At 47.6% G+C, this 27,782-nt stretch overlaps 10 protein-coding genes across 10 annotated transcripts; 1 reads left to right on the top strand and 9 right to left on the bottom strand.

Annotated features, from left to right (window-relative positions):
• Positions 1-1,191: 1,191 nt before the first annotated feature.
• On the bottom strand, positions 1,192-2,786 carry V1513DRAFT_436987 (uncharacterized protein). The gene has a single exon (XM_066896856.1). It carries the CDS (start codon positions 2,658-2,660, stop codon positions 1,407-1,409), a length of 1,254 nt encoding a protein of 417 aa, XP_066755769.1. The 5' UTR covers positions 2,661-2,786; the 3' UTR covers positions 1,192-1,406.
• On the bottom strand, positions 2,787-5,984 carry V1513DRAFT_436984 (CASP C terminal-domain-containing protein). The gene is made up of 3 exons (XM_066896855.1): positions 5,259-5,984; positions 4,346-5,205; positions 2,787-4,296 (listed from the first exon to the last, which is right to left on the bottom strand). Exons 1-3 carry the CDS (start codon positions 5,716-5,718, stop codon positions 3,043-3,045), a joined length of 2,574 nt encoding a protein of 857 aa, XP_066755768.1. The 5' UTR covers positions 5,719-5,984; the 3' UTR covers positions 2,787-3,042.
• A 163-nt stretch (positions 5,985-6,147) lies between these two features.
• V1513DRAFT_477156 (armadillo-type protein) lies at positions 6,148-9,805 on the bottom strand. Its single transcript, XM_066900231.1, has 4 exons — positions 9,269-9,805; positions 7,959-9,198; positions 7,723-7,907; positions 6,148-7,673 (listed from the first exon to the last, which is right to left on the bottom strand). The coding sequence occupies exons 1-4, from the start codon at positions 9,365-9,367 to the stop codon at positions 6,441-6,443; spliced, it is 2,757 nt and encodes a 918-aa protein (XP_066755767.1). The 5' UTR covers positions 9,368-9,805; the 3' UTR covers positions 6,148-6,440.
• Positions 9,806-9,959: 154 nt separating this feature from the next.
• Positions 9,960-11,093, bottom strand: V1513DRAFT_436979 (uncharacterized protein). Its single transcript, XM_066896854.1, has one exon. The coding sequence runs from the start codon at positions 10,979-10,981 to the stop codon at positions 10,313-10,315; it is 669 nt and encodes a 222-aa protein (XP_066755766.1). The 5' UTR covers positions 10,982-11,093; the 3' UTR covers positions 9,960-10,312.
• Positions 11,094-11,332: 239 nt separating this feature from the next.
• On the bottom strand, positions 11,333-13,774 carry V1513DRAFT_436975 (uncharacterized protein). Its single transcript, XM_066896853.1, has 2 exons — positions 13,440-13,774; positions 11,333-13,387 (listed from the first exon to the last, which is right to left on the bottom strand). The coding sequence occupies exons 1-2, from the start codon at positions 13,675-13,677 to the stop codon at positions 11,460-11,462; spliced, it is 2,166 nt and encodes a 721-aa protein (XP_066755765.1). The 5' UTR covers positions 13,678-13,774; the 3' UTR covers positions 11,333-11,459.
• Positions 13,775-13,835: 61 nt separating this feature from the next.
• On the bottom strand, positions 13,836-16,949 carry V1513DRAFT_436974 (kinase-like domain-containing protein). Its single transcript, XM_066896852.1, has 2 exons — positions 15,699-16,949; positions 13,836-15,642 (listed from the first exon to the last, which is right to left on the bottom strand). Exons 1-2 carry the CDS (start codon positions 16,642-16,644, stop codon positions 14,195-14,197), a joined length of 2,394 nt encoding a protein of 797 aa, XP_066755764.1. The 5' UTR covers positions 16,645-16,949; the 3' UTR covers positions 13,836-14,194.
• Positions 16,950-18,076: 1,127 nt separating this feature from the next.
• V1513DRAFT_162861 (uncharacterized protein) lies at positions 18,077-19,621 on the bottom strand. Its single transcript, XM_066894253.1, has 2 exons — positions 18,568-19,621; positions 18,077-18,511 (listed from the first exon to the last, which is right to left on the bottom strand). The coding sequence occupies exons 1-2, from the start codon at positions 19,257-19,259 to the stop codon at positions 18,358-18,360; spliced, it is 846 nt and encodes a 281-aa protein (XP_066755763.1). The 5' UTR covers positions 19,260-19,621; the 3' UTR covers positions 18,077-18,357.
• A 1,770-nt stretch (positions 19,622-21,391) lies between these two features.
• Positions 21,392-22,905, bottom strand: V1513DRAFT_436968 (cell differentiation family, Rcd1-like-domain-containing protein). The gene has a single exon (XM_066896851.1). The coding sequence runs from the start codon at positions 22,812-22,814 to the stop codon at positions 21,825-21,827; it is 990 nt and encodes a 329-aa protein (XP_066755762.1). The 5' UTR covers positions 22,815-22,905; the 3' UTR covers positions 21,392-21,824.
• A 138-nt stretch (positions 22,906-23,043) lies between these two features.
• On the top strand, positions 23,044-26,183 carry V1513DRAFT_436967 (uncharacterized protein; the record flags this gene model as incomplete). The annotated part of the gene is made up of 4 exons (XM_066896850.1): positions 23,044-23,455; positions 23,521-23,618; positions 23,679-23,799; positions 23,847-26,183. Coding segments are annotated over exons 1-4 (2,557 nt in total), but the record flags the coding sequence as incomplete, so codon positions are not given.
• Positions 26,184-26,194: 11 nt separating this feature from the next.
• On the bottom strand, positions 26,195-27,591 carry V1513DRAFT_373843 (peptidase S8/S53 domain-containing protein; the record flags this gene model as incomplete). Its single annotated transcript, XM_066894830.1, has 4 exons — positions 26,195-26,287; positions 26,344-26,497; positions 26,560-26,768; positions 26,827-27,591. 4 exons carry the CDS (start codon positions 27,589-27,591, stop codon positions 26,195-26,197), a joined length of 1,221 nt encoding a protein of 406 aa, XP_066755760.1.
• Between the last annotated feature and the right edge of the window lie 191 nt (positions 27,592-27,782).

Below are 27,782 nucleotides of genomic sequence, written 5' to 3'. Positions count from 1 at the left end.
CCTATAACGCTCATGTCGATCATGTCGATGACGACCGCTCGAAAAACGCAGAGGACAGTAGAAATTGGAGCCGACCCTGGGTATAAGTTTCGTAAATTACTGATTGAGGTTGAGTTGAGTAAGTGAAACAGGAGCCTGTGATGGTCCTGGGTTAACAACGTTGGGCTTGATTGGTGTAACCAACCGACATTGTGGCAACAGCGTCGTAGCATTTCATTGCCTACGTGCGCCTTTGAACTGACCCTTCTTCACGACAATTATACCAATACATGATGTCTGGCTATTCCGGAACACTATATATAAGGCTCGCAGTCGAACGTATTGTCCATATGATGCCTCATATTATTAATAATTTGTGAAATAGGTTCACTAATCTGCCAAAAGCCAACAGACGCAATCAGGTTCGAAGGCCACAAGCTGGCCAAATTAGTGCGAAAGATGTTCTAAGGCGGCTCGGTCTATCTCAAGACGCAAATATTAAAAGAGCAGAAAAAGACATCAGTGTAACTATAGTTGCTGTGTGTATGAGATAAGCGTTTCTAATTCGACAGTAAGAGTTACATGACAGGCTACGCAGAACTATGGTATCAGAAGATTTTAGACGCCGGCATACCCTCCGCGACCTCTAATAAAATAAAGACACTAGGTTATCGCAATTTTTGCAAGGGGTCTTTTCGGTCTTACCAAAAATGGGGTAATGTGCCAGTTGCAGTTCAAGTACGCATGTGCGAGTACTTGGAGATGGAGTTTCCGGTTCTCTCTATGGCAAGGAATCAGTGGGCGTCGGTCGTTTTCTTCTCCGCATATTTCCGCCGTGGATATAATGCCTCCATCGACAGCAATCCTAGCTCACAGGAAGTCCCTATTTTTGATCGGGAAGAAAATAATTGTGACGTTCCAGCGCAGACTGAGAAAATCCGCGTAAAGAAAAGCCACGAAGCCCGTTGTTGAAAAAAAAATTGGTTGGACTAGAGATCATTTGCCAATTCGCTAATTCGCGTTACTAATTTGTGTTCAGCTTATTTCGTGTTTCTAATCTAGATCTAGTAATTTTTTAAGTAAACTGTGGGTTTGTGAGCGCGCGTTATGAACAGATGGACAGGTGGAGGGAATGAGAGGCGCGTCAGCCTACGCGTCGAAGATGGTGACGTCGTTGCCAACCGGACAAAATATAGCACTTCTAATGAGTTTCACGGTTTCAAACTTATCTCCGTTATACTATAGTTTTACGGAAGCCACCCGCGATTAATGAACGAACAATAATCAAAAATACATAGTGACATGACCATTGCTAAACCCAATACCAACAAATGCAATGAAATTTACCGAAAAAAATCAGCTACCAACGCATACCGTCTCACAAACTCACTACTGCCGACTCTTCCCCCCAGACATTCTGTCTATGTCTATTCCTCTTCATCTGCTAGTCTAATGCGTCCTGAATCAAATTTCTTCAAAACATATGGTGAAAGCACACCATTGAAGACCAATGTACCGTACACGAGCAAACCGAACCCGATCAATTGCAACGCACGAAACTGCTCCCATCCCAATAAGATCGAGATCAGCCATATTCCCAACGTTCGGCATGTGTCGATAGTTGACCTGCTCGTAGCACTAATCTTCTGAGTAACACTAATACCAAAGAAATTGAACGCCCCAATCGAGAGCATGATCAGCAACGATGATAGGAATACAGCGGGGTTACCGGCTATCTGAGCTGCACCAGAGGGAATATCAAAATATCCCCCACGTCCAGCGTCCGTATGTCCAACGAACACGTATGCCACAATCATGATTAATCCAGTAAGCAAAAAGCCAAAAATACCTTCCCACCCTACAACGCGCATAGAATCAAGATGGTAATCCTGGAGGATATGCTCCTCGTAGACAAATTGCGTAGCCGTGAAGATCTGGGCGAGGGCAATGATAAAGACGCCGAATGCCACCTGCAAGAAAGAGTTGGGCTCTCTCATGGTGTCGTCCGAAAGAGCATCCTTTGGAGTTGTATCTGGTGCATAAATGACGCCACTGAGGCCGACAATGAATACCCCGAGGACGACGACTCCAAGTGAGGTCCACTGTCGAAGTTCCAGTCGGCGTCCCAGAAAGATCACGCTGAAGAGTCCAACAAATAACACTAGTGCACCCCGGGTCATCTGGTAAATACTGACGGGCGTGAAAAACAAACCGACGTTCATCAGGGTAGTTCCGCATATATCACAGAACGCGGGAATCGACAGACCAAAGACTCTATTTCCATCAAGCATAGGCTGCATCGGTTTCGTCGAATCGGTTGGAGCCGAAGACAGCAATGAGATATTTGGATCAGTGGAAAGTAATAGTTCCGGCTCCTCCGACGCGTCTGGCTCTACACTCTCCCGCGAAGTATCGGCTGTAGCAACAAGTCGCGCTGGTCTGCTATATGACGAATATAATTGCTGCAGAAATACAATTCCCCAACAGCACGCTTCTGCAATAAACATCTGGAAAGTCTGGATGACTGGCTGCTCAAAATATCGCCTGTCGCTCACTGGACCATTGCAGTTTGCCACGCATTGATTATCTTGAAACTTGGTCAATAGCGAGTTGGAGCACCCCGTGATGAGCATCCCGGTGACAAATATTGTTATCATATATCCTGGCTGTGGACCCCACATTTCAGCTACCCTAAAATGTACTGCTGCTGGACTGTTATCGCAAATCAGAGATCTAATGTTATCTATGCGGTCGTGTTTAGAGGTGAACACTGTGGAGTCGGGTCTCCATTTGCGTCATTGTGGCTGCGCCACAATTGTTCCATTCGGGATGTGGCTGAAAGCATATACTTGCCTAAATTGAATAATAATAATCTTGTCTGTCTACCATCATATCCACGCCATTTATTAATCGTGCCCTAAATCGGCTGTGTATGTGTATACAAACTACTATGCACAAGGCATAATTCTGATATTGTGCTCCTCTCATTCCTCAATCTACCAATAGATTTAACTTTGATTAACCTCTGGCACCATCCGCTTACATATCATTAGCATTCAGCTATTAAAAACCTCCAGCTTCCGCAGCTTCCGCAGCTCCCACCGCAACTGGTGCAGGTTCGGCAGCAGCGCCAGCAGCGGCATAGAAACCCTGTTGCACTTGCGCTGCCACACTCTGGACAGCAGCGGCGGCAACCTTGGTCGCAGTGGCAACTGCTTCAGACATAGCATCCTGTGGAGCGGCAAGTACCCAACCCTCCTTTCCGGAGCCATCACCGGCAGTAGTCTCGCCGCCAAATGTGGCGTCTCCGTGGCCCATAACGGCAGCAACTGGACCTAACCCGGCACCAGGTGTAGCGATCTTCTCGTGTCTACCAACTTCTCGGAATGCTAGATACCAAATAGTGCCCATCAGGAATATATGAAGACCCATTATATATCCAAAGAACAAGTTTCGAGATGTCTTGTTCGCTAGAACAACACGTGTTAAACCGTATATAATGCGCTCTAGTGGACCCATACGAGACATAGCCCGTTCCTGCTCACGACCTCGAAATTGCGCAAACGGTGATATTTGCTCTTCATATTCTCGACGATAACTGCTGGACACCTCATTTCCACCAGCATTGATAGCTGAAGTGCCGCCTCTATAGGTAGATAAGTATCGGGTCTTCTCATACAAAGCCACGTTATCCTTTTGTAGTGTGTCGATTTGACTGCGAAGCTCTGTAATACGGGCATATTCGCTCCGCAGTTCTTGTTCTAGTTCTGCATTTCTAGCACGGAATCTGTCACGCTGTTGAGTGATGATGGGCAAAATGGTTAGGTCGGCCACGTGCTGATCCAGAGTTCTCATCCCGATTGGAGTAAGGGTGCCACTACCTGGCTGTGAGGCCGTTTCGTCATTCGATGTGGTTGACACCATAGCTGTTAATCCAGACCGAAGTGACCCTCCAAACAAAGAAGCGGTGTCAGTTCCGCGACCGGACCGTCGTGATGGAGCGTATGACGTAATTGACATAGCACCAGGGTTTCCGACGGATGATGTTTCATGAAGGGAAGTGAGATCGTCTTCAAGCTTCCGATTTAAGCCCCGGCTCTGCTCAAGAGCAGTGGTCGCCAATTTAAGATTGCTTTCCAAGTTTGCGAATTCTTGTTGTAGGGTCTCGTGAGCGACACGAATAGTAGTGAGTTCGGTTGTGAGTCGCTTGTTACGAGCTAAGAGAAGCTGCTCCAGCGATTCGGACTGCGAATCTTGTTTACGGCTGGACTCCCAGGCCTCGCCGTCCTCTTCTGTTTCCGCAGAGAATTCAACGAACTACTTGACAGTCAGTAACTACAGAGCTAGATCAAATAAAGCAGCCAACCTTCAGAATATCGAGTTCACGCTTTATATCCTCGTAGTCCGCCATGCGTTTCAGCTTGTTCTTCAGAGCCTCGATTTCCTCTGCCTTCCGAGTATTCTCGCGCTCAACAGCATGGAACGCCTTTCCTTCCTTCTTGGAGGCAGCCTTGGCATCCTCCCGCAGCGTCTCCACCTTGCGGGCAAGAGCAGCATTTTCGTCTCGTAGATCATCGACTCTCTGCTTCCATTCACTGACGTCTTCGAATGATAAAGGTTCTCCGGTCTCTCCATCCCGACCCAAGCTGCTTTTAAGTTTCTCCAACTCCTGCCGAAGCTCAAGGTTTCGTCGCTCTGTCTGCAGTGCTCGGAGATTGACACGCTCAAGATCCGCCGCGATCAATTCTGCCTCCGCAAATCGCCCGGCAACGCCCTCATCTAACTTCTGCTCGTGCTGCACAAGTCTAGCTTCCGTCACTGCATGAGTAGCTCGTAATTCGCGAACCTGTTCTCTAGCATCGTGAACTTGCTTATTAAGATCTTCTTCGCGTAGCTTCCAATTGCGTTCCTTTTCATCCAGCAAAGCCTGTAATTCGGCTTCCTTGGCAGCGACTTTCTGTATGGAAACATCGATTACTTTCTGCTCAGTCTGTTGTAACTTGGCGCGTAAATCGTCGTAGTCTGAGTATCGCGCCAGCTGAGACTTCAATTTGGCATTTTCTGTGGAAAGCGTTGCAACCTCGTCGCTGGCCAATAATGAGTCCAACGTTGCTTCGAGAAGTGGGTATGGATCTGGCGCCTCTGCAAGCACTCTGTATGCGTTCAAGAAGGCATTCTCGGCGGCCTTCCCACGTTTCGTAAGGTTATCAATTTCTGTCTGATAAGCTGTCCCAATCCGTTAGATATGTGCAACTTCAACTGAGAAAATTCATACGCACACTTCAATAAAGTCTTGATCTCTACTAACTTCTCCTCGTCAGATAGCTTTCTGAAATCCTTTGTCTTGCTCGCGAGTTCCTTGCGTCCCAAAACTGAAACTCTCTGGTTCTCGACGATCTCAAGACCCTGATTGTCAAGCTGCCTTTGGAGGTCTGAGAAATTGATATCACGCCACGCCTTCAGCGCCTGTTCGAACGGTGTCGTTTGTTCTTGAAGCGATGTGCTGACCGGCCTACTAGTACTGCTCGCAATATCAGCATTGCCACTTACGCGTCCATTTGCAAAATTATTTAATGGCGTTGGCGTATTAGCTCGTGAGGGTCCTAAAGACTGTGTAGATGGCTCCGGAGTTGGCGGAGAAGACAGCAACGGAGCAGGCGAGGGCGGTATCGATGCTGGCCCCGATGCTGGCGTGATTTCCACAACAGGATCTGTCGACTGCTGCAGTTCCTCGTCCATTACTGTCAATTAATAAAAAAGCGACGCAATTGCGAAGACCCTGAGAAGGTAAGGTTCGCAGAGTTGGCGCACGTCTCACTGCCTCCGAGTAATCGGGAGCTTTCTGCTGATCAGATAAAGTTCACCACCTCTAATTGCGTCGAAACGTATTTGCTATAAATATCGCCTATTTAAGTCACATGAAGCGCGATATAACTACAATTTGTGTATAACTGCCGTTGCGCTGGAACTTTGGCAGCGATCGCACTGGGGAGAATCTAACCCCGTGCAGCAGAGTTGGTTGCATACAGAGTGCGAGTGCGTTTCTCCGACGTTAACAGCTCGTGCCGTACTAATGGCCTCTAATTTTTCATTTCTTTCGCCGACACGACTACCCATGGGCTTTATTTATATTATATTTGGATTACAATAGAGCATTAAGTGTTTGGTATTATATATTAGTGTTTATGGGAAAAACATTCGAACAATGCGGTGTGCAACTACCTTATACATGTCCTTCAGAACGCCGGCTGCCATTTATAGGGTATACCAGTCCCCAATTTAAATAAAGTGAGGATATCCAGATGCACAGATGCATCTATGGGCGTACAAATAGAGGTCATAAATAAGACTCTACTTAATACACTAGCTAGCTTACAACCCAGTCATGAAACCACCTCTCTGATTTAGTTCATTACATACATCATTTACTTGCTATCATGACAACGATCTAAAGAATCGCGTTATACATGATATCTCTCACTAATACTCCCTCTAACCTCCGGTGGTAACCGATTCATAATCACAGCCTGCCAATCAGATACCAGATTCTTGTAACCCGCAAGAATGGTCGCAAACATTTGCGCTAACTCCTGAGTTGGCTCCGTATATAAACCGATAGCCTCAACAAACTCCACTAAGCAATCTTTTAAGCCTGTAGGATTTGCCGCGACTATCTTGCACATTCCCCTAAAAGCAGTCTCTTTCTCTTCAGTATCCCGGATCATGCGCAGAGCTTTACACCAGTATCCTGCAAATGCTTCTAATCGTGGTGCAATCATATCCGGGCATGAAATACCTAACCTACCGATGGTGATGGCGGCATTTTCGACAATCGTTTGCTCGACGTATCCGTGCACCGCAAGCACGACAACAAGCTTTTCCATAAGCGGACCGACGAATGGCCGAATCTCCTCACCAAGCTGCAGCGCAATTTCTCCAGCTGCCCAAGTCGCGTTATTGCACACAGCGGAACAATTTGGATCGCTAGAGTCAATCTGAGGAATCAACTCCGTCATAATCGCTGCAACGTACGGCTTCACGACATCAAACGTACCGATCGCCATATCTCCAACCAACGCAAAAGCACTCTGTCGAACTTCGTTCACTGGGTCCCGCATACACATAATTAGCATCTGCATTAACGGATACTCCGTCTGGTTTATCAATTGTGCCGCCAAAGATCCAAGACCTTGAACCAATCCATCCAGAAGATCAAGGGTTGTCACAATGAAGTCTTTGTCTGGAATTTCAATCGTAGGATCATTTATAGATTCCTGTAAGGAGATCAAGTTCTTCTGCAAAATGGTCATAGCCCGATGGAAAACAGGAGGGGCAAAAGGGGCAAATTGCTCTCCCAGCGCGGCAGTCACGGAAGACAGACATTCCAATAGAGGAAACAAATTCGTGTCATCGTCGCTCAACTTTTGCCATCGTTCGATTAGCGGGGGAAGAAGAAGATCGATGTACTCCTTGCTCTTCATTGCGTATCCAACTTTATCGACTAAAGTCTGCAGAGCGTCGTATAAGATTGTGAAATTCTTGCTTTGGTACTTTTGAAAGCATAGCGTGAGGTTGCGGAGAATATATACAAGGTAAGGAATAAGAAGACCTCCCGCTTGTTCCGTGAAGTTCGCAAATCCACTGCAGCCTGCTTCTTGGACTTTTTTATTATTGTCAAGGCAGCATTTTAGAAGCTAAATAATAGTTAGCTAGAGGTTCATGACAGAATGCATATTTTCATACCCCTTGAAGAACCGGAATGAATTCCTTTTCGTAGCCGACATCTGCTGATCGGAAACATATCCAGGTACTGTACCGACCCAAAGTCCAGCACGCTATTTGTCGCACAGGCGCCATTGGATCACTTAGTGCCTGAACGAAAGACGGAATGACCTCGGGCAAGAAAGACGAGAGTCCATCCACACATCCTACTATAGTTAGTCTTTGCTGATTGCAATTGGGTCAAAAAGAGATAGGACCTTCGGCAACAGCACCAAATGCCAAGATAGCAGACTCTCTAACTGGCCATTCGGGCGATGCAATGTTTTGCTGCAAAGTTGGTATACTGTACTGCAGAATATTCTCACGGTAACTCGATGCGAATATGTCCAATGCAGCGGCAGAACACTTACGAAGATTCCAATCAGGCGACATATCCATCATAAAGTCGTCGTCGTCGTCCTCATCATCAAAATCATCGTCGTCGAAATCATCGTCGTCATCAACCTGAATACCATTGAGATCTCGCTTCTCATTTTGATCACTAGCGTGGTGAGCGTCACGCGTCTTAGCATATGTAGGCTTGATATCCTCGGCTTTATCCTCCATATCGGCGTCATCTTCATTCATGCTCTCGAATCTCTCTATTTCACCCTCAGAATATACCATATATCTAAGCAAAACCGGTATTATGTTTGGCAGAAAAGTTAAAGTCTGGTCCTTCAATTCTTGCTTCTCTGCCAAACTGAAGAAAAATTCACCGGCCTCCAACGCGACTTGCTCATCGTCATCGCCCATGCAGTGTAAAGTGTAATCCACGATACCATTCAAATGCGGTACGAGTTTATCCGCGCGGGCATCTAACAACATGACAAACGCAGTGCAAATATTTCTCCTCACATTCGGATCCGGATCAACTGCTAATCTGAACAGCGTGGCCAAGAACACGTCGATATGGACAAACAAAGCCGGCGTCTTCCGCAAAATAAACTGATTCAAACACATGATACTCTGTGCTCGCACTTTTGCCGATGGCGACATTGCGAGTTCAAGAAGCCGTGGCATCATGAACTCCAATATCCGTTGTCCCTCATGATCTTTGTCCAATTCGTACCCGGAATCCTCAAACAGTTTCGACAAAGCACTCAAAGCACCTTCTTGAACCATAGCATTATCGTACTCAGCAATAGCTAGCAATTTTGGTAGCACATCCGGCCACTTTTTAAATCCGCCTCGTGCAACAAGCGCGCTAATTGCCGAACCCGCGATATTCCTGATAATCGTAACTGGCTGTGTCAAGCCAACGATAATATTCTCCTTAATGTATGTAAGCATCTCCGCCGAGCCCTCGATACGATCGTACTGAGTAAGGATATTGTTCTTCAGCATAAGGCCGGCTGACGCGCGTAAGTTGATTTCCTCGTCCGTGGTTGGACTGACAAATATGTGGACTAAGTAATTATTCAGATCAGGCCTATATCGCCGGGCTTCCTCGAGTATCTGCGCCGTTGTCAGCAAACCCCTAAGTTCATAACTATCACGGACTATTCAATTGAGGGATAGCACATACGCCAGTCGCTTGACCCCGAGAGTAGTTGTCCTTGGACAAAGACTCAGCGAAGACTCGCCGCAGCTCCTGAAGGTACTGAACTTCTGGTGACCAGGACATGCTGAGCGTATGCTATGTAACAGATTTACTGTTTAAGAATCATTCAATTTGTTGGTCAAAATTTCTATTAGCTGCGTGCACAGTTCCGGATCCTCCGTCGTTACTCCTTTAAGGCGAAACGTCACAATTGCCGCAACGGAGTACTCTGGATGTAGCTGTAGCAGTTCAGCTAATATGCGCTTGAATCCGTTTCAATGTAGATCGGTGCTTATTCCTGCCGAATTAACGAACTTTTCTTCCGCAGTGTTGGTCCCTCGGAGTCGCTACTGCTAGAGACTTGGTACCTGATAATACAGGTCGGGCTTCTGACGAAGCAACACCTAGAGATCAATGTTGGATATTCCACAATAAACACCTATAATGTGTCTCAATCGCATCTGCCAATATTAATCGAACAATGCTAGTATAAATCTCTCAAAAGAAGTGTCGTCCTGTTTATGTTCGGTGGGAGTAAGGTTTCAATTTCCTAAATTTTTCCTTGGGGTGGAAACTGGGTTAGGGGAGTTTTATATGCAAGTTCCGAGCTCAACTTTTGGTGATTAAAACCCAAACCACTAAATATATGACGAAGCGTAGGGAATCTATTCGTGATGCTTAATGATTTTAATTAATTGGCATTTTTAAATATTCCATTCCCCATTGAAACCAACCTTTAAGTACATGGAAACAAACCAAAGCCAACTAAGACTGAATATTATCATCAACAGAAAGAGATGGCATATTAGACATAGATACAAATAGATATAAGTATGAACCCATGACAATAAGCAAGGAAAGGACGGCAATACCATAACACCATAGTTATAGTACAAAATAATTCCCATAAATCCTCATCACGCATAGTTTCCCGTTTCTTCCCTTGCAACTGAATATCATACACAGGCAGGAACCGCTCTTTCTGCCGAATATTGGCAATTTAAGTTTCGTTCCGCAAGTCGACACAATCTACATAGACATAACAACGTCCCTTGGCAGTAGAAATGGTGCATCCACAAAATCGCTGTCGCTAGACTCAGCGCGGACCATATCATAATCAACGACTGTGTCGGAATCGGACAATGCGCCATCGTCGAGTTCGCCATCAATTTCATCCTCATCCAAAGATCTTCCTCTTTTCTTCGACACTCCAAACTGTCGCTCCCGTGCATATTCCACTGACTGGAAATGAGGACTATTCACATACGGGTTCACTAATGTCGAATCACTCAAGGCCCGTTGAGCAACCTGTGTCCCACCGCATTCCTTGCCGTTCACAGATGGCAGCTTGTAACCTTCATTCACACTCTTCCTAACCTTCATTCCAACTTGGACCAACGAAGACTGGATATCGTGCGGCAGCAAATCATTACGGCATTCACTTCTGGCCGCATTGCTGTAATACTCGAAGGACTCTGTATTCGGATACGGATTTGTCATATTGCTGTTGAAAGTGTCCGACGAGTTCGATGAGTTCGATGAATTCGACGAGTTCGACGAGTTCGACGAGTTAGAAAAAACTGAGTATCGTCTAGACAAGGGCGCATGGTGTCGGGGGAACGAGTGCGTAGTTATTAAAATCCGCTTTGATCGGTCTTTCGGCTTCGCTTGTAGCGCCGTAGGTGCCTGCATGGCCATCCTATCAGCGTACGATCTCTATTGCAACAGTAGAGGTCGGCTAAGTGAAGTTAGCAACAATTACTATACGAGATAGGTGTCGACCTTGGAGACGTGATTGGGTTTTCTTGTGTGCGGGGCTGATGTTTTGCCGCCGCTTCTGTGGCGTGGCATCTCAACGAAAACGCGGCCGTCACGCGTTCCTAGTGGCTTGAAACACTTTTCAGCCACATTTATTATCCTGTTCCTACGCGTCTCAACGCGTCTGTATGTGCAATTTTCAATTTTTGACGGGTGGTTACGTAAATGTTCTCTCGATTCTCGTTATGCGATCGAAAAGATATTTTTCTACACAGCACGATGATCTCTAAGCTAGTAACTCCACGCAAAGGAGAATTTTTGTTACAAATCATATACGCAATAAATACTGCAAACCCAAAAGCACTTTAGCAGACTTATATACAACCATTCAGCGCCTTATATTACAAATCATAAGAAATTACACGTTTTCATCTTCAACATCACTATCCCCAAACACTGCTAAGAATAAATCTCGCGGAGCTTTCGTCTGTTCCAACGCCTCGTTGACCTCGGCATTGATCTTCGACCCTCCCCCTGCATTCACGTTCTGGACTTCGAGCCGCTTCGTGACTTCTTCACTCACATCCGCGTCTTTTGCGATATTCAGCAGTTTGTGATGGGAAAGTAACTCCAGTCTCTCGCGTGCCGAGGCTTTGAGTTCTGCAGACGCGCCTGACTCATTGACGGCGGACATGTTAGGGACCCGTACGCCAAATCGTTTGCACAGTAAGCTGCTCGGCGCCCAAATACTCACGCGTCTCGTCAGGGGCCCATACATCCCCATTGTCGCGGCGCTCATGTCTTCTCGATCTCGCAAACCATTCTTTAGATCAGCTCCGTGAAGGAGAACTGTGTTATCATCCTCGACAACGGACGTCTTGGTGGTAGACACGTTTGCACTGGAGGTAAATCGGTTTGCCAGCATTCCTTTAAGGGGTCGGAACAATCCTGCAGCTTTGTTGAACTCCTTCAATTCACGCATCCAATCCTCTACTTTCAATTTTCCAGGAGTATTGTCGGCATCGCCGGATTTCGAGAACGCCAACAAGTCGGAAACAGCACGCGTGCCCGATTGTGATTCTAGATATATGATATACCGTGTCCGCTTCTCAGTATCATCTGCGTACGGCATAAACCCAGCAGACAATGCTGTACTAGCTTGATGCTTATCGAGCGCCGGAACCAACTCCAATAATGCCGCCTCGTTTCTTTCTCCAGAGTTGCGCTCTAACGGTGTTGAAGATGGACCAACTTCAGACTTAGCCGGTGGCAATTGCTGGTTTCCTGTGACTTTCGCCAGTCTGTCACGCTGCGCAGGCGTCATGTAGTCAAAGACCGACTTTCCCTGTAGATGGTCCTGTGCGGACCCAAGGATGCGAGATCGTTCGGATGCTGATAGACGCTCCTGATAGGGTGCCGAGGATGATTGTAGTGACGATGACGACTTTCTCGACTTTTCAAATTCCGCTACAAATTCAGGTGTGATAAGCGTCTTCGGGTCGTGCATTACCAAAATTCCCGGAATATACGTCTCTGGAATGGAGGGCGGAGCATATTCTTTCTCCTTTGTCAACATGCTCGAACTGGTTAACGAGCCACTGATAATTAAGACAAAGCTCAAAAGTGGGAGCCGTCCATCATGGCATCTTTTTAGCTTGGACGTTGTCGTCGCACTTGTTGCTGCAGAATTTGACGACACTGAAAACAATTTTGCCTTATTTTTTGACACGAATGTATGCTTCGAGGCACTACCGAGTGCTTTCTGCTTTTTTGACCCCAGTACGCGGTCATACGCTATCGGCTTGATTTCATACGGATCCTCCTCATCGCCATCGTCATATTCATTAACGACGCCAACACCAATACCATTATTCTTCTTTGTACTAATCGATCCCGGTGCCGGCCATGCTCCTCGGACACCTCCGGTATCGTCACTCAGTGGCATCGACGGCACGTTGTTATCATAACCCAATCCATGCGTATTATTTTTCCGCGTCAACCTCACACCAGACATTGCAGTCTCATCAGCCCGTGGCGGCATCATGACTTTCCGTCCAGCAACCACCTGGCTTTTCAGCGCGCCGATACCAAATCCGGGTTTCCATCCCATTTTTTTCAGTAGCTCATACCCCACAGACTCAACACCTGGTGCGCCACGTAAAATGTCCTGAATACCGGCCTCTACAACTTTCGAAGAAGTAGAAGCTGAAAGTGGTGCTAAGGCAACGAGTCTCTCGTCCGCGCGTTGCTCAGCGAAATCTTCTTCATCCATGAAATCTTCCGGTCGAAGAGCTTTCTTCTCAGCTCTTTCCGTCCGTGACGATTTAAACGTCGACGGCGTCCATCCTGTTCTCCTCTTAGCCTCGGCCAGTGCAGCTTTAGAATTAGAGGTACTCACCGTCTTTAGATCCAACCGTATTAAAATAACCAGCACTGAACCCTCCTGTAAACGCGCCATGGAATCTCTTGCGACCACGCTCATCCCTGGCTTCCTGTCTCCAGACCGGCGCGAAGGTATTCTGGTCCGCGTCCAAGATCGGCGTACCGAGAAATATTGAATCGGCGTCGTTCGTCGATGCAGGGTGTGCGGTTGATAGAGGGCGTTTCCGTGACATCTTAATTGAATCTGCAAACATATGACACAGTTCGTTACTTTTATCGATCCATTCCAATGTAAGATAGTGAAGGTCCGGACAAGCTCAGTTGATGAGGCATCCCGGATTTATATAAGGCAATAATCATCCAAGAAGACCATGGTCTTGAGGTGATAGCCCCTAACCCACAAACGTAGTTACGGGTACTCTGCCAAACTAAACATGAGTGTATTCTTTTGCTACTAAATGACAGTGTCTTTGCGGCATTCATGAAAGTCAAGTAGACACAATTATATGCACGATGCTACAATAAGTTACAGCTAATACAAAATATCCCGACATCATAACGATCCAAGTAAATATTAAAATGTAATGATGGATAAGGACAATGCAAAATACATATACCAATTATAGCCACATAAAGGATAAAATGAACTAAAATGCGTATTGAAAAGCCAAAGCAACACCGTCGCGCCCGATTCGATCAAAAAAATTGACAATAATCCCAAACCATTTTATATCTCTGTCTGACTAATTTGCAGCCCCAGTTTATTGATCTTCAACCTCCGCGACTCATCCGTCGATTATACGTGCCCTCAGAAATCGAAGTGGACCGTCCAAGATTCGACGCACGCGAAAACAGGCGTTCAAACCGAATGAAAGTTTGAGGTGCTCCAGACGATGCCTGCTTGCCAGCGCCGCTTCGCGTCTCAGTCGGCGGATTGAAAGTTACACCTGGGTTATTAGGATGCGAAGGCTGGGGTGGTGGCGCGGGAAGATCCTCATATGCTTGTGCTGAGAAGGAATTGATAGTCGGCAGAGGCGGTCGCTCATCATCTGACGACCCGGAACCAGCTGATGGACTCAGGGGCGGTTGCACCCCACCGCCGGCGGCATTGGCGTTGCTCGATCTATGACTTCGTCTAGTGGACAAGCGCCTGAAAATACCACCCAGCGATATACCATCACGACGAGAGCTGGGGCTAGTGGGATTAACGCCGCTATAGTGTGTATCGGACTCAACAGGTGGCGCAGTAGTGTTAATCGTGATTCGCCTTGATCCAGGCTTTTCGTCCGGGCTAGTACCCTCAGATGGAATAGGACGCAAATCGATCATGTGCTGCCTGGTGCCACTATGCTGCGGCCCCTCAGATCCGCTAGTTGGCGACGTCGACAGATTCGAGTCGGAGTGCCCTCGGTACCCACTATGACCATGATTAACACTGCGTGACCGACCGGGGAACATGGTACGAGACGGCTGATTGTGCGTATGTGCAGTCTCTGGAACAGGAATAACAGGAATTTCCAGTCTTGCTGAGCGTTTGGACATCGCTTGAGATGTTAACGAAGTGCTGGGTGTGAGCGTTGAATTGAACGTACTCGAAAATCCAGCATTCGGCAGTGACGATGATGAATCTGTAGAGTCGAGCGTCGGACGTCGTTTCGATCGCTCTTGTTTCTCGCGGACTAAATAATATATCGAAATCAACGGGTGATATGCATTTGTTGGATCAGGCAATTTTCCATCACTAAGTGTCTCCTGCGAGGAAGAAGACGAAGCATTGGACTGTCTGCGCTTATAAAAATCAAATGTAAATGCTGACTTCTTCTTGGACGACGAATGGCTGCTGTTATTACTGTTGCTGTCGAAAAAAGGAAATGACGGCGACAATTGCGATCCGGCCGACAAAAATGCATTAAAATGCCCACTCGAAGTGGCATTGGCTTCGTTCTTGTACCATGCCTGGCATGCGGCTTGATACTCTGGTGACTCGATAATTGCCGTCAGATCCGCCTCTATTCGCTCATCGGAACCAAACTCAAAGCCGTGCATGCCCTTAATAACATCTTTATCTAATGGCAGCATAAGAGGACGCCTACTCGGAATGTATGAATCTTGTGGCCCGTCATATCCTTTCAGCATCCACGGATGATTTATGATCTCCGGTAATGTCGCTCGGGCCTTTGGATCAACAACCAGCATTCGTGACAATAAATTCTTGCATTCTAATTCCGTTTAGTACCATAACCAAATTTTTCAATAGGAAAACCGAATCCCGTACCTGCAGATAACCAGTTCGGGTACTCCACATGCCCCCGCTTGATCTTGGCATGCAAAGCTGGCATACTCTGATCGTCAAATGGGACCTTTCCACAAGCGAGAACATAGAGCACGATACCAAAACTCCAAATATCGACTTCCGGACCAACATACTGCTTCGCGTTTAATAGCTCTGGGGCAGCAAAATACAAGGACCCGCAAAAAGTCTTCAGCAGAGAGTGTGGAGAATAGAGATTGCTCAATCCAAAGTCAATTATTTTGATATCCCCACTCTTTGATATTAAAATATTCTCAATCTTCAAATCACGGTGCACGACAGAATTATGATGGCAATAATCCAACGCGGACACGATCTGCCTTGCGAACTTGCGTGCCTGTTTTTCCTTTAATCTTCCATGCGAGATTATATAATCTAGCATTTGACCACCATTAACGTATTCAAAGATCATATAATAATGGTGTGTCATAACCATGGCCTCACGTACTCCACAAATATATCGATGGTCAAGTAATGAAGCAATGGCTGCCTCGCGGATGGTCCGGATTTCCTTGGACTCATCTGAGCTCGACTTGTTTTTAGCCTCATCACGGCGCACATGAGGTCGTTCATTATCCGATGCTCGAGATATATGTAGATATTTAGGATTATGCGAATGAAGCTGACCTTCTGGCACATATCGAGGTACGATCTTGACGGCGGCCACTTCGCCTGTCATCCGATGCCGAGCCAACTTGACCTTGCCCATAGAACCCGCACCGATAGTCTTCAACAAATCCCAATCTCCAAGTGTTCTCCTCTTCGATGACGACGTATGAGCACGATGCAGCTGCGGCGGGACCTGCGTATGAGTAGGAGCAGGGATCGGTGACACTTGCTGCTGCTGCAGTTGCGAGCCGAATAGAGGCGGTGGCACGCCAACAGGTTGCAGCGAAATTGCTGGCGGCATCTTTCTTTTGTATACCTAATTCTATCTGATATATATACTCAAACTTATTGTTCTATGCGGCGCACCACCTCGAATGTTGTGGTGACAATATTGTGTTGCCGACAACGAGTGACAACGGACAACGGTCGAGCCGATCCTGGGTCGGTCACTGCACTCCCGTTTCACGAACGACAGTCAAGCGAAAGAATTAGGGATGCGCTGCACTTTATTGATAATAAACGAAAATCCCTAACACGGACTTAAGGAGAATAGCGCAATATTCTAGGGATCGAAATCCGCCAGGTGGACGTACGTTTGAATTCGCCTTGCCCCTGCGGTGGTTTGATGACCAAAGGCGTGGCTCATCTTTGAACCCTTACCCTGACACTGCCTCGAAATCCTAACCCATCCATTGCACTCACTGAACTGTTGCAGAATTGTTATAGTTGGTTTACGTTGGCAATCAGTTCTAAGCAAGAAGCACCGCTCAGCATGACGGTTTCCCGAATCGACGCGAGACCAGGAGCCAGAGTACATTTTCCGTAACAGTGTCCGCTGCGGTTGCTTTTTCTTTCGGAAGTACTCACTATTCTGTCGACACATCTTCCTGTCAGACATTTAGCTACGACATGCACTGACATTCAAAGAGATTCTTGAGAGGCTTATGAATCGCTACTAGAAGACTCAGAACAGTGGGAGAATGTAATGAACCTGTGGATTAGATTGTTGCGTTGCGTGTGTTTGTGCCGTATAGCAGCTACCTGATCACCCTGCAACTACAGGACCTGCCCAGGGCAAGCGCTCAGGAAGGACATGGGATGACTGCGTATGAGCGCAAACGAGGGAAGCGCAGCAAGGACTGGTAGCGTGCTGTGATTTTGTACAAGTACTTTTTCCAGCGTGAGCCAATCCCGGCTGCAATCTTATCCGCCTGCAAGGACTCCATATAAGCGTGCTCCTGATCCAGCCCGCCGGCGTGATCAATGGGGCAGCAAATTGAAGGACCAATCGCCTGGTGCTGTAGATTGAGCGTAGGCTCCATGCGGCAACTGTGTGCCTGTAGGCAGGAAGTACCATCGCAGTTCGCGTGGTCGATGAGGTTGGGTAGGGACAACGGGAGCCACGATATGCTCGTCTACTTAGCTCAGAGGAGATGCCGATCAAACGTTCCATTCAATTAGGTGGGTATTTTTGTACCAGAGAGTAGGGCTTGAGCAGATTGTACAACTGCTGTAGAGGGAGTGATCTTATAGGTGAGCAGGACGCAAACGAGAAACGTACAAATAGTACTTAACTGCGAACTACGCAATGTCGAGATATTCCACGAGTTTCACCCCTTCGTCTGAGACTGCGTATGCTTTCGATCTGTGTAAACATATGCTGCAACGGACTCTAAATACATTACGGACATTAATTCAGTCTAGTTATAAATTTTTATTCTAATAATACGACAACATTAAATAAATCGTATACCATCCATAAGCCAATGACACTTTTAATACCAATCACCCAGTTAAACGACAGTACTTTTTGCACAAAAACAATAAACCGAAAGGCTCGACAATCTCATACATAAACTGACCTCTCGCACACACCTTTTTTTTGGAACATCATCAGACACTGATGTAAATCGCGAAGCCCATTACACTTATACCAGCGCAAAGAAGAACAAAATCATAGCACAAAAACTTTTGTATAAAATCTCAATTCAATCCAACCTGAACTAACAACCGATCACAGACCAAGTAACCGAGCAACCTCACTCTCCAACTCCTTGATACGCTCCAGCGCCGATTCACGTTCACGAGCCAACTCATCGACTTGCTTCTCAAGATCAGTCAATCGAAGCATCTTCCGCTCGCGAGATCGTCGTGCAGCAAGAGTGTTTCTATATCAACGTTAACAGGACGAAATTTATTGAAAAACGAAGGCTATATAGCATACCTGGCACGTTTGACGGCGACAGAATCCTCGGCATCATCGACAACAATTGGCGGAAGAGGCTCGACACGAGGGCGTCGAGAATAAGACTGGGAAGTGACTCGCTTTCGCTTACGCTCTGAAATACCAACAACTGAACCGTCGGCTGCGACAATAACACCTTCTGGAGACTCTGATCGCTCCTCCGGCAAAGGCGACTCGCTTGGCGAGACCGAGACCGAAATAGACCGGCGAACCATGCTACTACTGCTAGCAAGTACTGGCACAGTAGAAACAGAAAGAGGTGCAGGTTCTGGTGGTGGTGGAATCGGCTTGGAAACATCGCCAAAGAGTGACGACCACTGATCAGGATTGCCAACATCACGAGGATCGAACATAGGCGACGCTTCGTACAAATCATTCGGTGAATCAAAGGGAGAGGTAAGCAAGCTCGAAGCCGGATCAATGGACGAAGGTGGATTCGTGAACATCTCTTCCGGAGAAATGGTCACGAACTGAGGGGTAGAGAGAACACTGGATCGACGAGAAGAATCGTCAGAGGAAACGCTGCTCAAATCCTCGACAGGGATGGAAACAATATCCGGGAACATGTCATCATCACCAAAGAGCGCTTGGACAGAGTCCTTAGCACCCTCGAGACCAGCAAGGTAGAGAAGGTCACCGGAGTCGTTCTCCTGTTTCAACGAAAGAACCATATTTTTGTTGTTTAGCTTATATAAATGCTGAAGATAGGCTATGCGATTAAGGTCGATGGTAGGTGGGGGACGATAAACAATGGTGGAAGTATGATCTAAATTACCGCTTAACGAGGTTGCTGATGCGGCGGGAGCTGAAGAAGACAATAACGAACTACAACTGACACTCTGTTGATAGGAGGGGTGGTTGCCAAAGCTAGCTGAATTAAGCTGCTGGAAATAATAGTGCTGCTGCACAGGAATATGAAGCAAATTATTCGAAGATGCTACACCGGAAGTCGCTGACGACTGGAGATTCAGTAGGCGCTGCTGCTGAAGGAGGTAATTGTAGTATATCTGTTCGTGCTGACTTTGTAAGTCGCGAGGCTCTTGAGGAGGACGCCATGTCTGGCCAAATTGAATAGGGAGAAGCTGAGGGTTCTGAAAAGACAATGCGTAAACGCGGAGGTTTGTTGCAGATGCCGAAGCCTAAGGCTTAAGCTAAAAAGTGCTGGGGGGTTGGAAAAGAGGTGGAGAGGGAAGAGACCGGGAAGGTCTAGCTATTGATACTCTGGTATTGGAGACGATTGACCAAGAGTAAGATGACGTGGAATAGAGAATAACTTAGAAAGTAGCCATATTGACAATGTTTCTAAATATTCTCAAAGGGGGTTGGAAAACTGGACGCAAAGATAGATACAACAGAAAAGAAAAATTTTGACCAAGTGCGCGCGTGGGGTTCCTTATGAGTCAAAGCAATTGTGTTCACGTTGTAAAGAATGCACACTATGGTTGTGCAATTGAGACCACAAAAAGCACGCGGATTAGTGAACAACTGGTAGTTGCAATTATGACTAACACTTTTAGCCGTGCGACGGAGACGTGGAAGTGGACAGCCAATCAGCGTCGCCCACGAAGCATCTTATCAAAAATCTGCTGCACGGCCAATGCGCGTCCGACGCATAGCTAAACTCTAACCATCCGCGCTGCGAGTCGCACCAGTCTTTTGGCGCGTCTCGAACGCGTCCAGCCCACCTTTGTCCGCGTGATTACGCGCTTATCGCGCGTGATTATGACAAACACATTTGATTAGCTAGAACGCGTCGATCCAATCATCTAGGATTTCTCAGCAGACCATATTTACTCCAGCAGCAATGTGTCGCCGATCTGCTTATACCATACCCGTTAGGATTGTCCCTAATACATTCGAGAATTGAATTGCGCACTGTCCACAGCAAGGTGAAAGTAAAAAGAACTTCGGCTGTTGCTGACAATCGATAATCATCATCTACTGTTCTGTTATTCGCCGGTTATCCTTGCCGCGGCAAAAAAAAAACCCACCCGCGGCGTTTTGGCGTTTTTGGGGACGAAGGCGTTTTTGGGAAACTCTCAAAGGCGGGAGTTCTCGGGGACTACCGAAGCAACCTCGGATTATTTTCCAGATTGTACATCTTTTAACTGAAAAGATCTACAGCACTGACAATGCATTAGTTTATTTTGTTGGTCACAGTTAACGGGAATATTTTACCAATTGAGGCGGGAAATCATGCTATCATAATAATAATACCCCTTGGCTAAGATGTGGCTATAAGTGGCTCCTGCTCCAAACGGCTAAAATTTAATTTAATTAAATTTTGCGAATACATTTCTTTGTTGTCGGAGGAATCTATTGTCGTCATCGAATCGTCGGATTGGTCGGTATCCTATTGTATTCATATGATACTAGCTTCGAAAAGTCCGTTATCGCAAACCAGTGGCTATACCCTTGCTAGTCACTCTATCACAGATTACATTGACCAAGACGACAGATCACTTCGACAACCAAATCTTTGGCAATACAGCCTATACGATGCAGTCAGAGTGAAGCTGCCGTGATCAACAGTCACGAATCACAAATAGTTTTGGAATTGGAATAAGTTATCCTCATCATAACTTGTTTACCCAATATTCTGCTGTCATATGACCTTTTTCTGTGGCAATGTAAGATAACAGCATCAACGCATTCAGGGTAGACTCTGACGGTTGGTGCAGAGTGCACAAATCAATAGAACTAGAACATTCATTGTTATCATTTATACGACAATTAGAAGGGTCTGTAAACTTAATGCCGACTTATAGCCCAATTGGCGTGGTGTGTATTGGAATGCAATTTTGGTCATCTCTATTACTCGAAACGCACCTGATTATCACCGAATAATCTAATCATCGGGATGAATCCCCTCTGCCACTTGCAACATCATAAAGTCATGGAACACCACACATGTATTCAACACTAGATCACCGCTCCGCACTACCTAGGCTATTTAGTTACATTGTCTCTTGCTACCAAAAGCGCAACTTAAACACAAGACATCGTACATTACTTTAGAAATACATACAATTACATTGCGACCCGCCGCATCACGCACCATATATACAAATCGTCCCATACACAATAAATATAGTTACAAACTCATAACAGAAACTAAACTAGTGTAACAGATACATGCAATACTCGACACTTTCTAGTCCTATAGTTTTAAGAATCCAATCCGAAGCTCCATTCGAAATTCACATTTTTTCTGCCCTCACAACGCTTAATATCGTTTAGTCGTAATTGTCCGCGAGATTGACAAGTAATTGCGTCAAGCACCGTTTAGTCGTCGCGTCATCACGCAACGCAAGACTGAACGTCGCATCACGTAACGGCTCGGGCAAGCACTGCCGGAGCGCCTCGCGCGCGCGGGGGTTATCACTCAGGCGGAGATAGCATCTGACAACGTGTTTTAGCAGGCGCAGAGTCTGCTGCTCCACCAGTTGCGCAACCATGTTGCCCAGCACCGTGCCAACAGCATAGAATCGTTCGTAGGTTTGGCAGATATACGCGAGGCCAGTGTCGTCTAGCAGAATCTTCTGAACAATGAAAATAGCGACCGTCTTGGATAGCTCCGAGCCAGATTCCATGATGCGAAGACAAAGAGGGATGATCTCGGTCGAAAGGAGAAAGTTGATGACGTCTGACGAATCATTCTTGACCAACGCCCCGATGACGCCAAGCGACGTCAGTCGGAGGTATTCAAACGGTCGGGTCTTCGATGTCGTATTGAGGAACGGATATAAAAAGAGCGGAATATGAGCGTTCAAAAACAGGTTTCTCGTCTCATTGTGCGACGCTACGCATTGCAAGAGCGCAAGCGCGTTGCATACCCGATTCGATGCCGTAGATGTCAAAGTAGGCGGAGAGAGCGCAGGATAAACACCGACAATCTCCTGCAATAATGTCGCCATCACACCGTACGAATGCCACAAAATCAGGGCCAGATCGTCGAATTGTTCACGCTTCTTGGAGAGCTCGAGCAAAGCCTGCTCACGCGACGGTCCCTGCATCAGTTCGAGGATCCAAGTATATATCTTCGCTTCATCGTCGATAGTCGTTGATCCTGTCGTTGAACTGGCGCGGGATTGCTGCTGGGCTTGCAGTTGCGCTTGTAGATGGAGCTGTTGCTGCTGCGCCTGGAGCTGAGCCTGGACTTGGGCCTGGTGCTGCTGCTGTGACTGCAGCTGCGACTGCAGCTGAGAAGCAGTTACTTGAGACATCAAACCTAAGCAATAGCTATGCTGTTGAACAGAAATTGATTGATGCTATTAGCTGGATGTGGGCATTAAATCGAGTGAGTCTTCGTCGCACTCTTGGGAAAATCGCCGAGCTGCACCGCCGCTCCTTTCGCAGTGATATAGCTAGCCACTGTGGCGTAATAATATTCGGGGTTAGGGTACAACGCCATCTCGAATATCCCGAAGCCATCTGTGGACATCACCGAGCAGCATTCTGCTAGCACCTGCCACTTTCAAACACTACAACTCACCATCCAAGTGCACCAGTGCGAACGCGTTTCAAAGTTGGACATCTCGTCACCCTCCCAAAATTCTATACGCAGATCTCGCGCGGCGGAATACGCGGGCTCTCGGCACTACCCTTGTCTGGACGCGTGCCTACCTCAGCTGCGATGGCAAGCACACACACCAGTTCACCCGTCTCCGCTACGGCCACGGGCCAACTTTTGGGACCGGTCGAGGCCGCACTTGCCGCAATGAACTCGGCGGATGCGGTCACAGATCCAGAAGTCCAGACCCAATTGAAGCAAATTCGGAACATGTGGCAGTTCAGCGCGGTGTTCCAGTGGCTGTTTATGTTCAAGCCATCCATCAAGATGGAGGACGAAGACGTTACTATTGAGGTTCGTCGGACTTTAGTTTTGTGTTTTCGTGCTGTGGAAATCGTGTGCTGACTGCATTGATATAGGCACTCGAAAAAGAATTCCTCGGGTTGACGCCACTGAGCCTAATCCCCAAAATCCGACTAAGACTCTTACAGAATTTATCGAGTCAACGCAACCTGACGTGCGTATTCTTTTGATAAATAAGTTGTGGTTTTTATTTAACACGTTGGAATGTTTCCAGACTTGAGCAATTTGACGAGTACACGCGCAGACAATACCGACAAAAAGCGCCAACATTGGCCTGTCCATTCGGCGACGACGAGGATCCTCTCGCGTTCGACAAGATGGACGTGTTTGATCAAGTTCGTATTCTTGCTTTGTTTTAACACGCCTGTACTAATACCGTCAGGTCAAAATCCTCCATCAACTCTGCGAATGGCAAATGTACAATCCCGACCGCTTCCGTGAACGCATGGGCACGACTAAGGAATCAGAGGAAATCCCGTGGCGAGTTGATCCTGTCGGATGGGACTCGCAGGGCAACACGTACTACCTCCTAGACGACAACAGACTTTACAGCCGGCATGACCCTCCTCCCGAACCTGCTCCACAACCAAAGAAAGCCGCGGCAAAGGGGCGCCGGAAGAAACGTCAGTTTGCGTCGTATTCGACGCCGCGGAGATCCAAACGGCGGCGCACCAACGAAGTCGACACAGCGGACGAGGATGACGAAGACGGTGCGGGAGACGATTCTCGCATAGTCGACGACGAGAACACGCCGGCGCCAGAGGTCGACGGGAAGCTCGAAAACGGCGATACTGACTACAGCGAGCTAGTGGAATTGTCCCGCGACGCAGAATCAACATGGAAATGTGTGTGTGCTACGTATCAACAGTGGCAATCCTTCTTTGCATTGCTGGGAAAGAGCGCGCGCGATAAATCCAAGACACTGGAGCGCGAATTCTACGCGTTTTTAAAGGCCGAGATCATGCCGGTCATTGAATCTCTCGAACAAGATCGGATCAAGGATGAAGAAATGAAATTAAAAGAAATTGAAAGACTGCGGATTTACGAGAATCGGAAACGATCCAGCCGTGTAGATGCGCTTGCACATCGACGGAAGGAGGAAGAAGAACTGCGTGCGGCTCGAGAAGAAGCGGAGCATGAGCGGGAGCGGAAGAAGGCGGAGAACAGGCGGCGAGGGATGCTGGAGAAAGAACGCGAGGCAAGGCTAGACGCGCGCGACCATAAACTTGTCGAGGTTGCGAAGAAGAAGGAAGCTGCTCTTGTGAAGAAGGCGGCTCAGCAGGCTACCAAGATGGCGGCTGGCGGTATGCCTGTTAAACCTATGTCATCCTCCCCGGCTAGGAGTGAACGGCAAGAGTCACAGGAGAGTGACGTTGTGCGGCGGTCGACACGGCAGTCAGAACGGATGCACTTGCAGGGAACCGTGACGCCGTCGTCGGTTAACTCGTATGATCCGCGGCTCAATCCGTCCACTTGGTATTTCGACTGCGTGTGTGGTGCGTTTGGGGACAATTATGACGACGGGGAGCTGTCTGTGTGTTGTGGAAAGTGCGATATCTGGATGCATGTGGACCACCTTGTGGGAGAGGAAGTCAGACGGTTTGAAGATAGCACGCGATCGCAGCAGCTGAAAGAAGAATCAGAGGAACGCCGGCGGGTGAAGGAGGCGGAAGATGCAAACCTCGATGTTAAACGCGAGAACGCAGTGGACGCGGAAGAGCCGATCGAAGAAGCAGAATTTGTCTGTAACCGGTGTGTTCGCATAGAGAGAGAGCGGGAGCTGGAGCGCGAATTGGAGCGTAAACGCGAGGCTGATCGTGCTCGTCGTCGCGAGCGCGAACGCAAGCGGGACGCAGAAAGGCGCCGACTGAAACAGGAAGCTAAAGCAAGGGAACTTGCGGAGCAGCGGCTTGCTGAAAAAGCGAATGGGACTATTAAGGTTACTGCGAAGCCACCGAAGGCGAATGGCATGGCGAATGGAGCAAAGTCGCCGAAGATTACGCTTACTCTTCCGCCCGCGCCGGTCGAAACGCATTCACAGCCAGCGTATCTACAAAGCCCACTTCCACCTGTTGTGCTCCCACCTATCCGTATCCCCGAGTTTGCACCGTCTGGCGTTCTCCCGTTCACACAACTAGCACGGGGCTCGCAGCCAACAACAATCCCGCCGCTCTCCACAATTCCACCAATCATTCACACACAGGCAATTCCTCCCATAACGTCACCGCAAGAGCGATTTGTAGCACCGCATGTCAACGAGATTTTGATTCCACCGACAGAATATCATCCGAGTCGACCAATTCCGCAGCAATTGAATCCAATTCACCTGCCATCGCCTGCCAAAGTGCCACCTGTGCAATCTCCAATTGCTCCACCTTCGTCACAGCAACAGCAGGAGCAATCACAACATCCACAACGCCACGAACAGCAGGCTGAAGATAATCAAACAGGCCTCGACGTCCTCGCTGACGCGCTGTCGTCTATTGTGAACTAACCTTCGTTGCACACCTCTATATTGTTTAGAATGTTGGTGTATGTATGGATTCGGATGGGATGAATAGTTGTTACGATGTATGGGATTGAGTTGTATATATTCATTGTAATTAATTATAGAGAATGTAATCTATTTTCAGAATGTATATATACAGCGCAGTTCAGTATGTCAGTAAACTAATACTCAGAATTAACAGGGACAGTCACAAAGTGTGGCAATTGAGACGGAACCACGCGTCATTCGAATCCATTAAAAGCAACCAAGTTCGGCGTGTATGGGAACGACATGGGGATGTTGTTCAAAGCACCCATGGTCGCCAATTTCAGGATCTATATCCAAAAATTAGCTTTGGTCCGCTAGATGACGGGAATAAGGAAGTACTTACTTCTGCTTTTATTTCCGCTGGACTCGCTTCTGGCGTTTTCGCAAGGAGGTAAGCTGATAAGCCCGCGACTAGTGGTGATGCCATCGACGTGCCTGACAACACGGCCGATGCGGAATTACTTGCGATACCAGCCGATTTGATGTCCTTTCCCGGACTTAAAAACCCGGTCAGTATTGGTTGTGACAGCGTCCGGGGTTATCCGGAGTGATTACTCACGCAAAAATATCTATGCAGGGCCCAATATTTGAGAACTCGGCGATCGAATCGTCGACCGTAGAAGCGCCGACAGTAATAGCGGACGGCTCACTAGCTGGTGAAAACCAGCATGCGTTAAGCCGGTGATTGCCGGCGGCCACGACGACGGTGATACCCTGCTTAGTGGCCTCGGCCACGGCATGGTTGAAGATATTGGATCTGCCGGAGCCCTACATTGCGAACTTAGTGACCGAGCTCAAAATTCCAAAACGGTTGGAACAAGTATACAAGACTCATATTAATAACCGACGGTCCACCAGCAGCAAGATGCCTGGCAACGGTCCACTCCAATCCGCGCAAAATAACGGATGCAGTGCCCATACCAATGTCATTCAGCACTTTCACGCCCACGACCGTCGCGTTCTTCGCAACACCAAAGCGATTCCCCGCGATTGTAGCAGCTACGTGGGTGCCATGGCCAAGTCGATCGCGATCAGACGACCCAGGTGAGACGTTAACCATTTCCGCGCGACCTGCGAGGTCCTTGTGCGTAGTTTTGATGCCGCTGTCGAGTACATAGACCGTGACGCCGAGACCCGGGTTAGGATCATAGGAGTACGTGTAATTATCCGTTGAGCCTAGTTTCGCTCTTGACGACAGGCGCGCAAGGTTATATGGTGCACGAGATTGGTGCATACTGTCGTAGGGAGTCACAACCGAATCGGACTCAACGTACGCGATTTCGGGCCTGTCAGCAATCAGTAAGATCAGGGTCCGACTAAATCTGCCCGAATACGCTTTCATTCCTCCAATTTCGAAGCGATGCGCAATGCGTTGGAAAATGCCACTTTCGGAAAACTCGTCATTTGCCAGCCCGATTCTATTGGCGATCTGGTCTCGGAGCCAGAGAAAGTGGTCGTACACTATTTGGTCGGAACTGATGTCTTCAAAAACGACGATGTACCGGTCGAGCAGAGAATTCGGCGTAATGGTGATCTTGGGAAAATACTCGTAATGAGTGGTGAAGGGACCCTCGACCATGTCGTCGTGCATGTTTGCAGAGTAGGGGAGATGAGTTGTCGTGTTGAAATCGAAGACTGAGGTATTGAAGTTCTCTGGTAGGACTATTGCTAACGCAAGCGTGCGGCTGACCAGCGCGAGTGCGCATATGATTTTCGATAGACGTGCCATTACTGTTCACAGCTCTTTGAGTGAAATCGTCCAGCATTTGAAGAAAGTGCTGG

The sequence above is a fragment of the Lipomyces chichibuensis genome, assembly GCF_038497645.1.
Source record: "Lipomyces chichibuensis strain CBS 12929 unplaced genomic scaffold V1513scaffold_3, whole genome shotgun sequence".
NCBI classification, from domain to species: domain Eukaryota; kingdom Fungi; phylum Ascomycota; class Lipomycetes; order Lipomycetales; family Lipomycetaceae; genus Lipomyces; species Lipomyces chichibuensis.
The sequence above is the reverse complement of the archived record's forward strand: the minus strand, read 5'-3'. Positions and strand labels throughout refer to the sequence as shown.

Bases quoted from the DNA above. Each gene is read 5' to 3' on its own strand.
- V1513DRAFT_436987 (XM_066896856.1), bottom strand. From the start codon at position 2,660: ATGTGGGGTCCACAGCCAGGATATATGATAACAATATTTGTCACCGGG.
- V1513DRAFT_162861 (XM_066894253.1), bottom strand. From the start codon at position 19,259: ATGGTTCTTTCGTTGAAACAGGAGAACGACTCCGGTGACCTTCTCTAC. The intron at 18,512-18,567 runs GTATGCTATATA...ACGTTGATATAG, and splicing joins GTCGCCGTCAAACGTGCCAG to AAACACTCTTGCTGCACGAC.
- V1513DRAFT_436975 (XM_066896853.1), bottom strand. From the start codon at position 13,677: ATGTTTGCAGATTCAATTAAGATGTCACGGAAACGCCCTCTATCAACC. The intron at 13,388-13,439 runs GTGAGTACCTCT...AGAGGAGAACAG, and splicing joins TACGGTTGGATCTAAAGACG to GATGGACGCCGTCGACGTTT.
- V1513DRAFT_436979 (XM_066896854.1), bottom strand. From the start codon at position 10,981: ATGGCCATGCAGGCACCTACGGCGCTACAAGCGAAGCCGAAAGACCGA.
- V1513DRAFT_477156 (XM_066900231.1), bottom strand. From the start codon at position 9,367: ATGTCCTGGTCACCAGAAGTTCAGTACCTTCAGGAGCTGCGGCGAGTC. The intron at 9,199-9,268 runs GTATGTGCTATC...ACAACGGCGCAG, and splicing joins CTCGGGGTCAAGCGACTGGC to ATACTCGAGGAAGCCCGGCG. The intron at 7,674-7,722 runs GTATGAAAATAT...ACTATTATTTAG, and splicing joins TCATTCCGGTTCTTCAAGGG to CTTCTAAAATGCTGCCTTGA.
- V1513DRAFT_436968 (XM_066896851.1), bottom strand. From the start codon at position 22,814: ATGTCTCAAGTAACTGCTTCTCAGCTGCAGTCGCAGCTGCAGTCACAG.
- V1513DRAFT_436974 (XM_066896852.1), bottom strand. From the start codon at position 16,644: ATGCCGCCAGCAATTTCGCTGCAACCTGTTGGCGTGCCACCGCCTCTA. The intron at 15,643-15,698 runs GTACGGGATTCG...AAACGGAATTAG, and splicing joins CCCGAACTGGTTATCTGCAG to AATGCAAGAATTTATTGTCA.
- V1513DRAFT_436984 (XM_066896855.1), bottom strand. From the start codon at position 5,718: ATGGACGAGGAACTGCAGCAGTCGACAGATCCTGTTGTGGAAATCACG. The intron at 5,206-5,258 runs GTGCGTATGAAT...GGATTGGGACAG, and splicing joins GATCAAGACTTTATTGAAGT to CTTATCAGACAGAAATTGAT. The intron at 4,297-4,345 runs GTTGGCTGCTTT...ACTGTCAAGTAG, and splicing joins GTGAACTCGATATTCTGAAG to TTCGTTGAATTCTCTGCGGA.